The sequence below is a fragment of the Candoia aspera genome, chromosome 1 (assembly GCF_035149785.1).
Source record: "Candoia aspera isolate rCanAsp1 chromosome 1, rCanAsp1.hap2, whole genome shotgun sequence".
NCBI lineage: Eukaryota > Metazoa > Chordata > Lepidosauria > Squamata > Boidae > Candoia > Candoia aspera.
The window spans coordinates 167165772-167178273 of record NC_086153.1 but is presented as its reverse complement, the minus strand read 5'-3'; the positions used below and the strand labels follow the sequence as shown (position 1 = coordinate 167178273).

Sequence of the window (12502 nt, the reverse complement as noted above, 5' to 3'; positions counted from 1 at the left end):
AAGACGCTTTCTCATTTCCCTGATCAGAGCGGGCAGAATTTATTGAAACCGGAAGTTCACTCAAAGTATCACTCCAACTTCCATCTTAGCATATATCTATATGTTTTCACAAATGATGGTTCGACACGCCCACCGAGCGCGGAATCAGGCGAAGACGCTGGTGATGTTTATTTTCGGGGCCGGAAGTGGAAATAGGAGGGGCAAATGCCTGCCCACCTCCCGGAAGCTTCCATTTCCCCGCTTGTTTGGGCATCGCCTGCCGAGGGGTGTGTTGAAGCGGGCGCGGGGCGCCAAGATGCCAGTGGCGGTGATGGCGGCGACGAGCGGCGCCTTCAGTTACCGAAAGCTGCTGGAGCAATGTGAGACTCAGGAGCTGGAGGTAAAGAATGGGGCGGCGGCGACCATGGAAACGCGGCGCGAGGGAGGGGGAGGAAGAATGCGCGGGTGGGCCGGCAGGCGGGCTGCTGGGCACGTGCTCTTCCCGCCAGCCCTCGGTCTCGACCTCTTCAGTCGCGAACGCCGGCTGGGGAGCAGGCAGGGCTGGGACGCCCAAACGCCTGAGCTGGTTGGTTAGTTGATGCCTGGACGGCCACTCTTCTCCATACAGTATAGCCGGCGGAAAACGCCCTGGGTCATTGAAACTGTCGAAGAGAAAAGTTCCACTCCGTAATTGTGATGGGCGCTAGAAAGCCTTGGAAATCTTATGCAGTAGTGAGAAATCCCGCTGAATTTGGAAAGGAGTAATAGATTTTTCAGAAGCATTGTAGAGTCAGGATACAATCCAATCCTGTGCATTTTATCTTTATGTTTTATTGATTTTATTGTAATTTCTTTGGTTGTGAGCTGCCCAGAGTTGTTGAGAGTCTGGTGGCATACAACTTTAATAAATAGTAATAATATTTGCCCTAAAATCAGTTACAGAAATTAGTGAGACTTGTTCTTTCTTAAGTGCTCAGAAAGTTGCAGCCCTTTTCTTCTTTCCTAGGAATAAGCTTCATTAAACACAGTGGACCTGGCTTTATAATAAGCATGTACTGTATTAAACTGCATTGAAGAGAAAGACAAATGCATAGTTATTACAAATTTTGGTTTAGATACTAGGCATGGTCAAAGCAGGTCACCTTAAACCTGCTTGGTTCAGTTGGGAATGTTGTATGAAATAGGGATTCCAAGCAGTACTAACTACTATTTGTGTTATAATTGTGCACTGGAGAAAATTGTAATCTGTCTCTTAAAACTGCAATCATTTAAAGACTTTTATTAGCTCCTTGAAATTTCTGTCTTTCATAAGCTTAGGTAAACAATATGGTGAATAAGTTTCTTAAACAGTGATGCCACTTTCTCATAAATGTACATGCCTTATTCTCCTTCGCTAGACTGAAGTCTGTATGAAGTCCATATTCCCTCATAATGTTCTATTTTACTTGTTAATAGAACATTATACTCTTGTTAATCAGTATAATTTGATAATTATAAATGCTTGTAAAAGGCATAGCTAGGTCTTGAAGCAACATGGGTTGTCCTCCAAACTAAGGCATTTCCCCTGTTTGCACTTGGAGAGTAGGATGAAATAATGTCAGGTCTGAGTGAAATAAAAACTTACTTAGTGATGTATTTTTACCAAAGTTTTTAAGACACTGAAATTTATTTTCTTACTGCATAGGGATGAGGACGGATTGCATCATGCACTTTGTGGAAAGTGCCTGACTGCTGAAACCTTCATTTTAGAGGAAAGGAATTGCCCTTTACCAGTGTTCCTTCTCCTCAGCTATGTACTGCTTTGTGTAGGACACAACCTAATTTCATGTTGATTTCTTTAAGGCCCCTGGAGGAATAGCGACACCAGCTGTTTATGCTCAACTTCTAGCTTTGTATCTTCTGCATAATGATATGTAAGTAAATATGTTTTAATAATAGGTCTGGACTGGAATAGACATGTGGCACTCATCCAAGTAGCACTCCAGTATCTAAAATAAGGGAGCAAATACTACTACTCCCTTCCCAAAGTGAATAAATTTAGTATTTTCATATAAGCACATTGACACAATTCGGGTAATGTTTTTACATCTGGGGGGATTTACATTAATTGGCAAAAAGGATGCCTACTTGGCATTCCATATCAACATGTTTTAAAAGCAAGAAGGTGTGATGAACCTATAAGTGAAGTATGTTGTACTTCTACTGATTTTTAGTAAACCTGAATCTTTGCTGGTTACGTATATGCAGCATATGTTGATGTGTTGTTAGAAGGATGTAGCTGGAGACTTCTAGTAAGCAAGCATTATTAAATATATGTCATTTAAAAAATATGTCTATATTACTGTCTTATTTTTATTAGGAATAATGCCCGTTATCTCTGGAAGAGAATTCCTACTGCTATTAAGTCTGTAAGTAGTTTTCAATGCTGTCAAAACAAAAAACAGCATTCTCAGAATCATGTTTCTCCAGAGTACATTTTTATTATTTAAAAATGTGTGCTAAATATAAAGTTTTGCTCCTACTGATCTTAATATCTGGGAACGCTACTGTTTTTGCATTTCTATTCAAATGTTTATAATACGTTTTTAAGAATTGTAGTGGGCTATACTCTCTAAAAAATGGAGGAGAAGGTTGTTGAGAAGGTGGTTGGTCTGCAGCTGATAAGAACCCTGGAAGAAACAGATTATCTAGACCTGTCCCAGTCTGATTTCAGGCCAGGATTTAATGCTGAGACAGCTTGGGTTGCACTTCTGATGGAGCTGGGATGAAGGTGGGGCATCCATGCTTGTACTCCTTAATCTCTCTGGCTTTTGATACTGTCAGCCAAGATGGATACCATCTCCGTGGGTTAGGGGCATTCTTTTACAGTGGTTCCCTTCCTTAGGGCTGGTTCCAGTTGGTGAAGATATTGCTCCCTAGGACCCTCCTTTGTGGGGTGCTGCAGGGTTCTATTCTCAGGGTTCTATTCTCTCTCCCTTTTCAACACCCACATGAAACCACTGGGTGAGGTCATCCGTTGGTTTGGAGTTCAGCATACTGATGATACCCAACTATATCTTTTGACTACAGGCAGGCCAAGTGCCTGGAGGCTGTGTGCGTTTTGATGGGGAGTAACTGTCTCCAACACAATTCTACCAAGACTGAGTGGCTGTGGGTGTTTTGTCTGTCAAGATTTGGGAATATTCCATCTCTGACCTTTGATGGGGTTGCACTTCCCCATTCAAGGGTGGTGTGCAATCTGGGCATTTTCCTGGATTCACAATTCCTGCTTAATGAGCAGGTGGCAGCTGTGGCCAGGAAGGCCTTTGCACAGCTTCATCTGGTGCACCATTTTCACTGTTTCCTAGATGTAGGGGGCTCTTCAGATAGTCATTTGTGCCCTGGTCATCTCATGGCTTGACTACAGTGCCACACTCTTTGTGGGGCTGCCATTGAAGACCATCCAGAAGCTTCAGTTGGTTCAGAATGCAGCGGCACGAGCAGTGATGGACATGCTTTGGTATGCCCGTGTAACACACCTGCTTTGCAAGCTGGACCATTCTCAGCTTGCTTCCAGATGCAATTCAAGGTGCTGGTTGTTAGCTGTAAAGCCCTACATGGGGTAGGGCTTGTTTACTTGAGGGACTGCCTGTGTCCCATAGTATCTGCCCAGCCGGTTTGATCCTTCGGGTTCCTTTGATTAATGCCATCTTTTGGGACCTCGGAAACATGCCTTCTCTGTCGCAGTGCCTGCCCTCTGGAATGAGGTTCCCCCTGAGATCTGGACAGCCCTCACCCTGCTGGTGCTTGGAAGGGCCTTGAAGACCTGGCTCTTTGCCCAGGTCTTTGGTGAGGGTGAGTGAAGCCCCCTTCGGATGGTGTGGGTTTGTTTCTTTCCTATCTGTTTTTTTGTCGTTCCTGCCATCTTTATTTTTAATTTTTGTCTATTGTATTTTTTCTTGTTAACATTTTTATTTGTAACTGTCCAGAGTTGTTGTCCAGAGTCAGGCAGCCTACACATTTAAATATTAATAATAATAATTAGGTTTAAAAATGATTGAGCGGGCAGCAGCAATCAGAATGTTGCTGTGTGCAGATTGATTTTTTTTTAATTTGCTGTATAATCATAGATCAAAAGTTACCATTAAAATCAGAACAAGGTACTTTAAAACAAGGGGCAAACATCATTAAAACAAGCCCCTTCATAAACTGGCATGTATGTCAGAATCTATCCCTGTCATGGGTCATACCAAAGAATAATGATTGCAGTGGCACAATAGTGTGTGCCTTTCCCAGAGATTCCACTAGATTGATTCCATAACAAAAACCTTTGTTTGGGACCAGCCCAAGCATCAGCTAGTGAGAGAAATCAGCTCTGCTGCCTGATGGGGTGTACGGGGCATTTTTTCCCCTTCATACGATGGCATCAAAGGAGCAGCAGGTTTAGCCCTCCCCAGCAAGTCAAGCTGTATTTGCCTAGTTCTTATTATATTTTACTCTATTCATTTTTTTCTTTACTTAGTTATTAGTTACTTTTAGTTACCCTTCTTTTAGATTTAGCCAGCAGCAAGATAATGTTAGGGTACCCTGCCAACTACCTTGGGGACAAAGAGGAAAATAGCTGCAGGATGTGGCAAGTTGAATGACATAACAGAGGTGATTCTTAATTCAAAGAACAAGCTTCACTGGTTTCTCCATTAAACAGGCTGTCTCAGTTGTGGTTGGTAGAACTAAATCTTGGGGCAGTACGATTGCCTTACTTGTGGATTGCTGGACTTCCATGTTAGTCATTAAACTGGTTTCTCAATTTTATTACATTATCAGCTGTTTAAGATGCTAAGGAATGTATTAGGTATGTGCAAAATAATACAGTACAATTCAATACAGTACAGTACATACAGTACAATACAGTATGTATTGTAATATGTGTAACCACCATTGGGCATTCCTAGGCTGATGGGAATTGTAGTTCAAAACACTGAAGGATATCAGGCTGCTTATCGTTTCTCTAAATTAATATGCCCTAGACACTTTTCTCAGATTAAAACTGAATTTAAACCCTAGATATGGCAGGCAGGCCTAGAGAGGAAGAGCCAAAATGTTCTGCATAACTAAAGGCATATTTGTTTTGTTTTGTTGAACAGATGCAGCTTTATTCTCATTTCTTCCTTTGCAGGCAAATCTTGAACTTGGTGCAATTTGGGCAGTAGGGCAGCGAATCTGGCAAAGAGATTTCCCTGGAATTTATACAACAATTGGTGCACATCAGTGGTCTGAATCTGTTCAGCCAATTATGGAAGCACTTAAAGGTATGATATCTTAATTAAAAATGTGCATATTATTAACCATGAAAGGAAGTAGAAACAATGGCTTCCTCCTGGCTTCCCCATTGACTTCACTTGTTGGAAGCCAGCTGTGAAGGTTGCAAATGGTGATTGCGTGACCGCAGGATGCTGTGACTGTCATAAATGCACACAGGTTGCCAAGCACCCAAATTGCAATCATGTGACCACGGGGACACTGCAACGGCTGCAAGATCAAGGACTGGGCGTAAACCTACCTTTTCAGCACTGTTAACTTCAAATAGTTGCTGAACGAGGCAGTAAGTGGGGATTACCTGTATATATAATTCTAAACCATGGGGCCATAGGTAATAAAAGGTGCATACAAGGTAGAATAATAGATAAGCTAGGATGGGAAGTAGGATTTGGGATGCATACTAGGATAAAACTTAAAATATAAATAGCTTCTAGAAATAAAAGAATAAAGACTAAAATTGTTCTTTTGTAAAGAAATTTTTTGGGGGAAGATTTTTCTAATAGAAACCTGATTACGTGAGAATTGTTCCTAGCCCTCCTCTTTCTTGTGCCATTGAACAACTGAACCTAATACGGATATGCAACCATCCAACCCCTATTAATTTTCCCAGCTGTTTCCCCCCCAAGCCACTAGTTAACATGGATGTGCTTTTTAGCCCCCAAGAGCTTTTGATCTGCAAATTAGCACCAATTCTGTTACACTGATACTTTGTTCAAGCAAAAAGATAAACAGTCTATAACAACAGGGCCTAGCTGATACTAGCATGCACTGTTTAAGAAGGGGTAGTCTGCTAATAGTCAGGTTGTGGTTTCAATTTATGCTCCTGGGTAGATGTATAATAATAGTAATAGTAATAGATTTTCCTCCAAAGTTACTATATTGGTAGCCTTGGGCTGGAGGTTTCTGAGGAAGGATGTTGATAGGAAGTTGGTTGTCACTTAAGACTGAGGAATGAAATTTGGAAAAAATGCACACACAGATGCTTCAAGAAGAACAAGTGTTGTTTCTGAATTATTTTTTATTCATGCCTTTCTACCCTGCCAAGAACAAACTAGCTTTAACGGAGGGTTTCTACTCAGATGTAATGATAAATTGGTTTTGCTGAGGTTTGTGCAGAAGCTTCCAGCTATACTTTGAACATGGATAGGTAGATGAGGTCTGTACAATATTTATGATTAATTTGTAACATTTCTTTTGCCCTTTATTTTAAAATGGGCCTTAATAGTGTAATGTAACAGATGGGTCTTAATGGTATAACATTCAATAAAATATAGAATCATTGGTCAGTATTCCAGAATTCCTCTCTGATAACAAATTTTTGATCAAAAGGCCTGGGAGAAAATTCAGTTTCACTTAAAAAAAAGAGAGAGTTTGAGATTTTCAAAGCTATGACTGTGCATGCTGAGTTTACAAAGCAACACAGGAATTAAATTCCATACCTGCAGAATATGACTGCACTTCATTGAACACGTCTTAAAAACGTTAACTCAGATTGCAAAGGAAATGTGTGCAGGATCAGATTGAAAATTTGTTAGGGAATTCAGATTTGGGCTATACTTCATCTGTTTTCAACAAGCCAACAGAGAAATTGTGGTCTGCCAAAGTAGCCCAGCCCATGCATATTATGATATGATTGTTCTGTTCAGTTTGGGAGCCATGCTTAACAAATTTTCACTTTCATTGATAAACCCATCATGATGGCCCTTTGCTAGGTCCAGGAGCTTTAACAGGCTTCTCCATTTCTGAAACCCTGATTCCAGCCTCCAGATTCTGAAATGTCGTTATTTTTTTGTTGTGATTGCTGCCACTGCTACTTCATTTGAGGTAATATTCCTTTTGTCATAAGAAATAATTTAATGTTAGGTTAAGATTGACACGCTCTGTAAATTGGAATTCAGTATTTCATACTTTGAGTTCTTGATTATAATTCATCCAAAGCAAGCACTGAAGTAAAATACATTTTTCATGTGTGTGGATGGATGGATGGATGGTGTGTTTGTGTATATAGGGTCACTACTTGTTGGTAGGAATCAGACTTTACATCTAACCAATCATCTCCCATATAAATGTGGACATTTCAGATACCTCCAACGCAAGAGAATCAACCCAAGGTGTTTTCCTAGTCTTGATTGGCTAGCTTTTCATTAATTACCTCTCTAATAGATGCAACTAGGCGGCGAGCATTTGGATTAGTCTCTCGAGCATATCCTTCTATAAGTGCAGATGACTTTGCAGCCTTTGTTGGACTTCCTGTAGAAGAAGCAGTAAAAGGTACTGAAAAAATATATTAGATGCAAATAATTGTTGCATATACTCAACATTGAGCTTGTATCAATATATTTAGACACCCAGTTCTCTCACTTGCTCTATATGATTTGGGGGGCTGATTCTATGCTATCATAACTTTCCTCCATGATGTATGACATCTGCAGCCTAGGATGAAAAACCCCTTATTTAATAATAGTCATGCCTTATCCTTAATATTATCATGCATCTTCTGTTATGTATCTTTTAAATTGAATGTTAACTTTTAAATCAATACAATTCTGTGATGTGTACCATACTAGAATTGTGTTACAAGACTTCAGACATAAAATGTCTTTCAGTTCTTACAACTGTATATTATAAACACAAAAATGCATTACAACTTTTTTAAAGCTTGTGTGGGAATATGAACTTTTAAAAATTACTTACATTTTTGCTTAGCTTATTTTTTGGATGATAATTTATAGGATACTTGGCAATGTAGACTTGTTCACTGGAGTTGTTTCATTCCATTGATAAAACTACAAAACTCTTAACAGTTTTTATGTCTGTTATGAAAGGATTTTAAAAGCAAAAGTGAGTTTTCTAAAGTGCTTGGTTCACTGAATGTATTACTGTTAAATTGAATAAAAGGAAAACTAACATTAATAGTTCACTTTATAAGAAATGGAAGAATAACAAGACATAAAGAAGGAACAAATAAGAGGAAATCGGGAAATTGATCCCATTCAGTGTATTTCCGCATTGAAGCATCTGTATGAAGCTAATTATAGCTAATGAGCTGTATTATGATTTTAGGAGTTCTTGATCAGGGATGGCAAGCAGATTTGTCAACTCGCATGGTTATGCCTAAAAAGCCAGGTAGGTGGAGCTCTAGTTCCATAAGGATTTGTGGAGGGGGGAGGGGAGGCAAGGGACAGGGAGGGGACAGTTCAGGATACCTTGCCTTGGTTGCCTGGCTGCACACTGTTCAAAATGTAATTAGTATTTGCATGACATTTCTCTCAAATGTTTAAAATAGTGGGGGATGTTCATAAGGTGTCACGTCAGAGATATGAATTGGTGTTCTATTTGAATGGGTGCAGGGTGCTTTAATTAAGTGGATATTTTAGAATGTAAAGCTTAGATGGAAACAAACAGGACATGCCTCAGCTTTCTTTCTCTGGTTCTTGGCAGTAGAGACTCAGTTGAATATATTTTTCAGTGACCTTAACTGTCATGCCTGAATTGAATGTAATAATAATTACAACTAAATGCGGTTGCCACTTTGAATACCATCTAGATTGTCATGGAGTCTATAATTTGGTCTTTTATGCTAATTTGAACTTGTGTTCTATATTAATTTTAAAAAATGGGGCCTGTAATGTGGTTTAATTATTTGCTGAAAATTGTTTGTTCTCCAAACCAACTAAAATGGCTCTGGGTTATATCTATTATGCCAACATGCATCATTTTCCATTTTCTTACCTTGAACTGCATTTGCAATTTAGAGAAATCCCATTGGAGCTCCTAGCAATACCTTTTTGATTTTACTACCCAGGTAGTATAATCAGCACCTTCATTACCTCATTCCTTCATCTGTACATCCAAAGAGTTTATAAATAAATTAAAAAGTACTAGTACCAGCATAGATCCCCAGGGGATTCAGGCTGGAACATACAGTAGGTCCAATTTGCAAATTATTTCTATTCTGCTTCCTGTACTTTAACAATCCATGTCTCATTTTCCTTTTATCCCGTGGTGGTAGCGTTTGCTTAAGAGCCTTGGGGAGGAGTTTTGTATTTTAACTTTCAACAACCTCTAACAATATGTCTGTCTGATAGATGGGTTTTGCTGTATGTGTTTCAGGTCCCCAGGAGCCTACTTTTAACAGATTTCACCCACTGTCAGGTATGTATATATATCAGGTTTGTCTCTATAGCTGCCCCTGCCCTTTGGAACAGCCTCCCCCTGAGATCCAGAGGGCCTGTAGCCTCTCATCTTTCCAGAAAGCCATCAAGACCTGGCTTTCCTCCAAGCACTGGGCTAGGATGGAAATGAGCCCAGCAAACTGGAGTTGATAAGGTGTGGCACCGTAGGGGAAGTATGATTTTTTTTAGGGGGGGGTTGTGAGTATTTTTATTTTCTGGTTTTATTGCCTGTTGTTGTGAACCACCTAGAATTATTGTACATAAGATAGGTGGCTGTATAAGTTTAATTAATTAATATTTTATATCTTTGTTGTCTAAAAATGTTCTAGCATTGTATTGGTGTCTAATTACATAAATTAACATGGCATGGGGATGTATATAGGGACTTATACAAACATACTCAAATTTTCCTTCATGCAGAAGTGGAACCTTCTGAAGCTCAAAGAACCATTTCCCTTGCATTCCCAATTCTACCTTGTGCCACAGAGCACAGAGCCAGCTGGTATTTTTCTTCTGATCACATTCCTATATTGGCATCCTACTATCCTGATGCTGTTCAGGAACTTGCCTTAAAACTTACAAAATATCTAAGAGCTGCGGGTTAAACCGCTGAGCTGTCGATCGGAAGGTCGGCGGTTCGAAACCGCGCGGCGGGGTGAGCTCCCGTTGCTTGTCCCAGCTCCTGCACACCAAGCAGTTCGAAAACATGCAAATGTGAGTAGATTAATTGGTACCGCTTCGGCGGGAAGGTAACGGCGTTCCGAGTCGTCATGCTGGCCACATGACCACGGACGGGTCTACGGACAACGCCGGCTCTAACGGCTTAGAAATGGAGATGAGCATCGCCCCCTAGAGTCGGACTCGACTGGACTTTACGTCAAGGGAAACCTTTACCTTTACCTAAACATTAAGTATTTCGTATCTGTAGACTCATTATAATGATAGATAGCAGGGGGGGGGGCAGTTTGCAGGATTTGTGAATTATCCATTTACTGTGGCCATGAACATGATTTTGTTCTATTGGGAATTATATTCGTTAAGCTAATTGATCATTCAGAAGCAGTACACATTGCATATACCTGCAGCCTCCAGAAGTATAGCTTGTTATATTTATAGGATGAAAGTAACAATTACACCAAGATCTTTTTTTTAATGAGAGTTTCTGTTCTAACCAAGTTTTCTGCTTGCTTTGTAGAGCCTGCTCCAGTTCCACCAATTCCTAATGAACAGCAGTTGGCCCGATTGACTGACTATGTAGCTTTCCTTGAAAATTGATAACTCCGGTCACATTCATGACATGCTCTGTACTTTGAGATTCATTTGCATTGTGTTTATTCTGTTCATTGTTGCAGCATATGCACTATAAGGGAATATGCTAACAAAACATAATTTTGCATTTTATCCTTATATTGATTTTATCGGAGCGAGATTTTCAATTTAACTTCCATAATTAATTGGCTGAGTACGTAATAAGGTTACATGTTTAGGCATAAATAACTCTTTCATTTTATTGTGAAAGAGGCAGCTGCTCTCCATTTATAATCTGTTGTAAATTGAAGGAAGAGTTAACCACTACCATGGCTTAGCTGAAAACCAAACATGGAAGACTAAATGTGGTCACGGCAATGCTCTTTAAACTGCCTATCAGAAGACTTTGCAATGTCTTTCCCTAATTACATATTGCTGTGCATTTTCAGTGGGTTTCTGCATTGGCTTGTTACACTTTGGAATATCTAATGAAGGCAGATTTTGAAGGTTATATTTTGATATATTTAAAAGATCAGTTCTTGTATATAAGCACCCATTAGATCTGGGAGGTACCAAAAGTATGTATGTGGGAGGAATATATTTTCAAAAAAATGCATGGCTAATAGTTCTTGCATAACAGTCCTGTTAGTATTCTGGTTTCAGACTTAAAAAAGCATTGGCTGATTTCTCAAACAGATAGCTTGCTTGTGTTTAAACCAAAGGTTTAGATTGCCTTTTGGATGTTGCTTGTGCTCACAAAAAACAGCATCTGATTGTTGAAGCCAGTGGAGGAAATGATCCTTGAACTTCAGCAGATCTTTTCTGTGTTGGAATCTTGCTGATTTGAGAAGGAAGGGGCACACTTTGCTTTGTCATTAATTTTTATATGGCATGTTCTTAGAGTTGTGGTTTTTTTTCCCTCCCTTCTGTTCAGAAATTACTGGTATCTGTCCTCTGTAGTGACACTTCTCTCCTAGTGCACTATTACTGTATGTTCTTAACAATGTTTTGGATGTGTTTGAGTGCAAAAGGGTCCTAATGTCTGCACAGTTACTTTTAAGAGTGTCTAAAGGAGTGTAACCATTGATTTTGCTATTTATTTGAAAACCTTTTTAAGCCTCAGAGTAGATGGGAAGCTTAATTTTGGTATTATTAAAATATGTTTACACCACTCTGGTCTATTTTCAAAGTTAATTTTCCTTCAAGAGATGTATTTAGGTTTAGTATTACTTTAGCACTTAGACTAACTCTGTGTGTGTGTGTGTGTGTGTAATCTGTGTACATTGTAGAATACTCAGTGATTGTTTAATGGTGAGACCCTAACCATGTTAAATATAAGTTTGATATGAGTTTATTTAACTGCAACGTAAGTATGGAGTGATAAAGCACTAAGGTACAGAAGTCAGAGAACATTAGTTCCTTGAGGACTAAAAGATATTTAAGTAGATTAAGTTAGATAGAATGTAGGGATCTGTATTAATCACATGAAGCAGAATAGGAAAAGACAAAAAATAGTAAGGCAAGCTAGAAAAAGTAGGCAGAACTATAAGCAGTAAGAACTTGGATTTGACACAAATGTTATACTGCTATTTTCACATAATAACATCAAGAAGGAAATTGTGATGATAACTACTATTGGTTAGGTGTGGGAGTGGGTGGTCTTGTTTATTTTATATTGCGCTGTGCAAGGACGGTATTTATAGATTGTATGATTATATCATTTATAGTACTGTGTACTCTTGGTATGCGTATTAGATAAAAGTGATACAGGTAGAGAAGCTATACAGAGTGGTTTCTATATG

General features: G+C 39.3%; 1 protein-coding gene across 1 annotated transcript; it reads left to right on the top strand.

The window, feature by feature from the left end:
• Window positions 1-202: 202 nt before the first annotated feature.
• Window positions 203-11871, top strand: COPS8 (COP9 signalosome subunit 8). Its single transcript, XM_063317849.1, has 8 exons — window positions 203-379; window positions 1822-1892; window positions 2339-2387; window positions 5135-5267; window positions 7441-7548; window positions 8341-8403; window positions 9391-9432; window positions 10648-11871. Exons 1-8 carry the CDS (start codon window positions 296-298, stop codon window positions 10725-10727), a joined length of 630 nt encoding a protein of 209 aa, XP_063173919.1. The 5' UTR covers window positions 203-295; the 3' UTR covers window positions 10728-11871.
• Window positions 11872-12502: the final 631 nt, after the last annotated feature.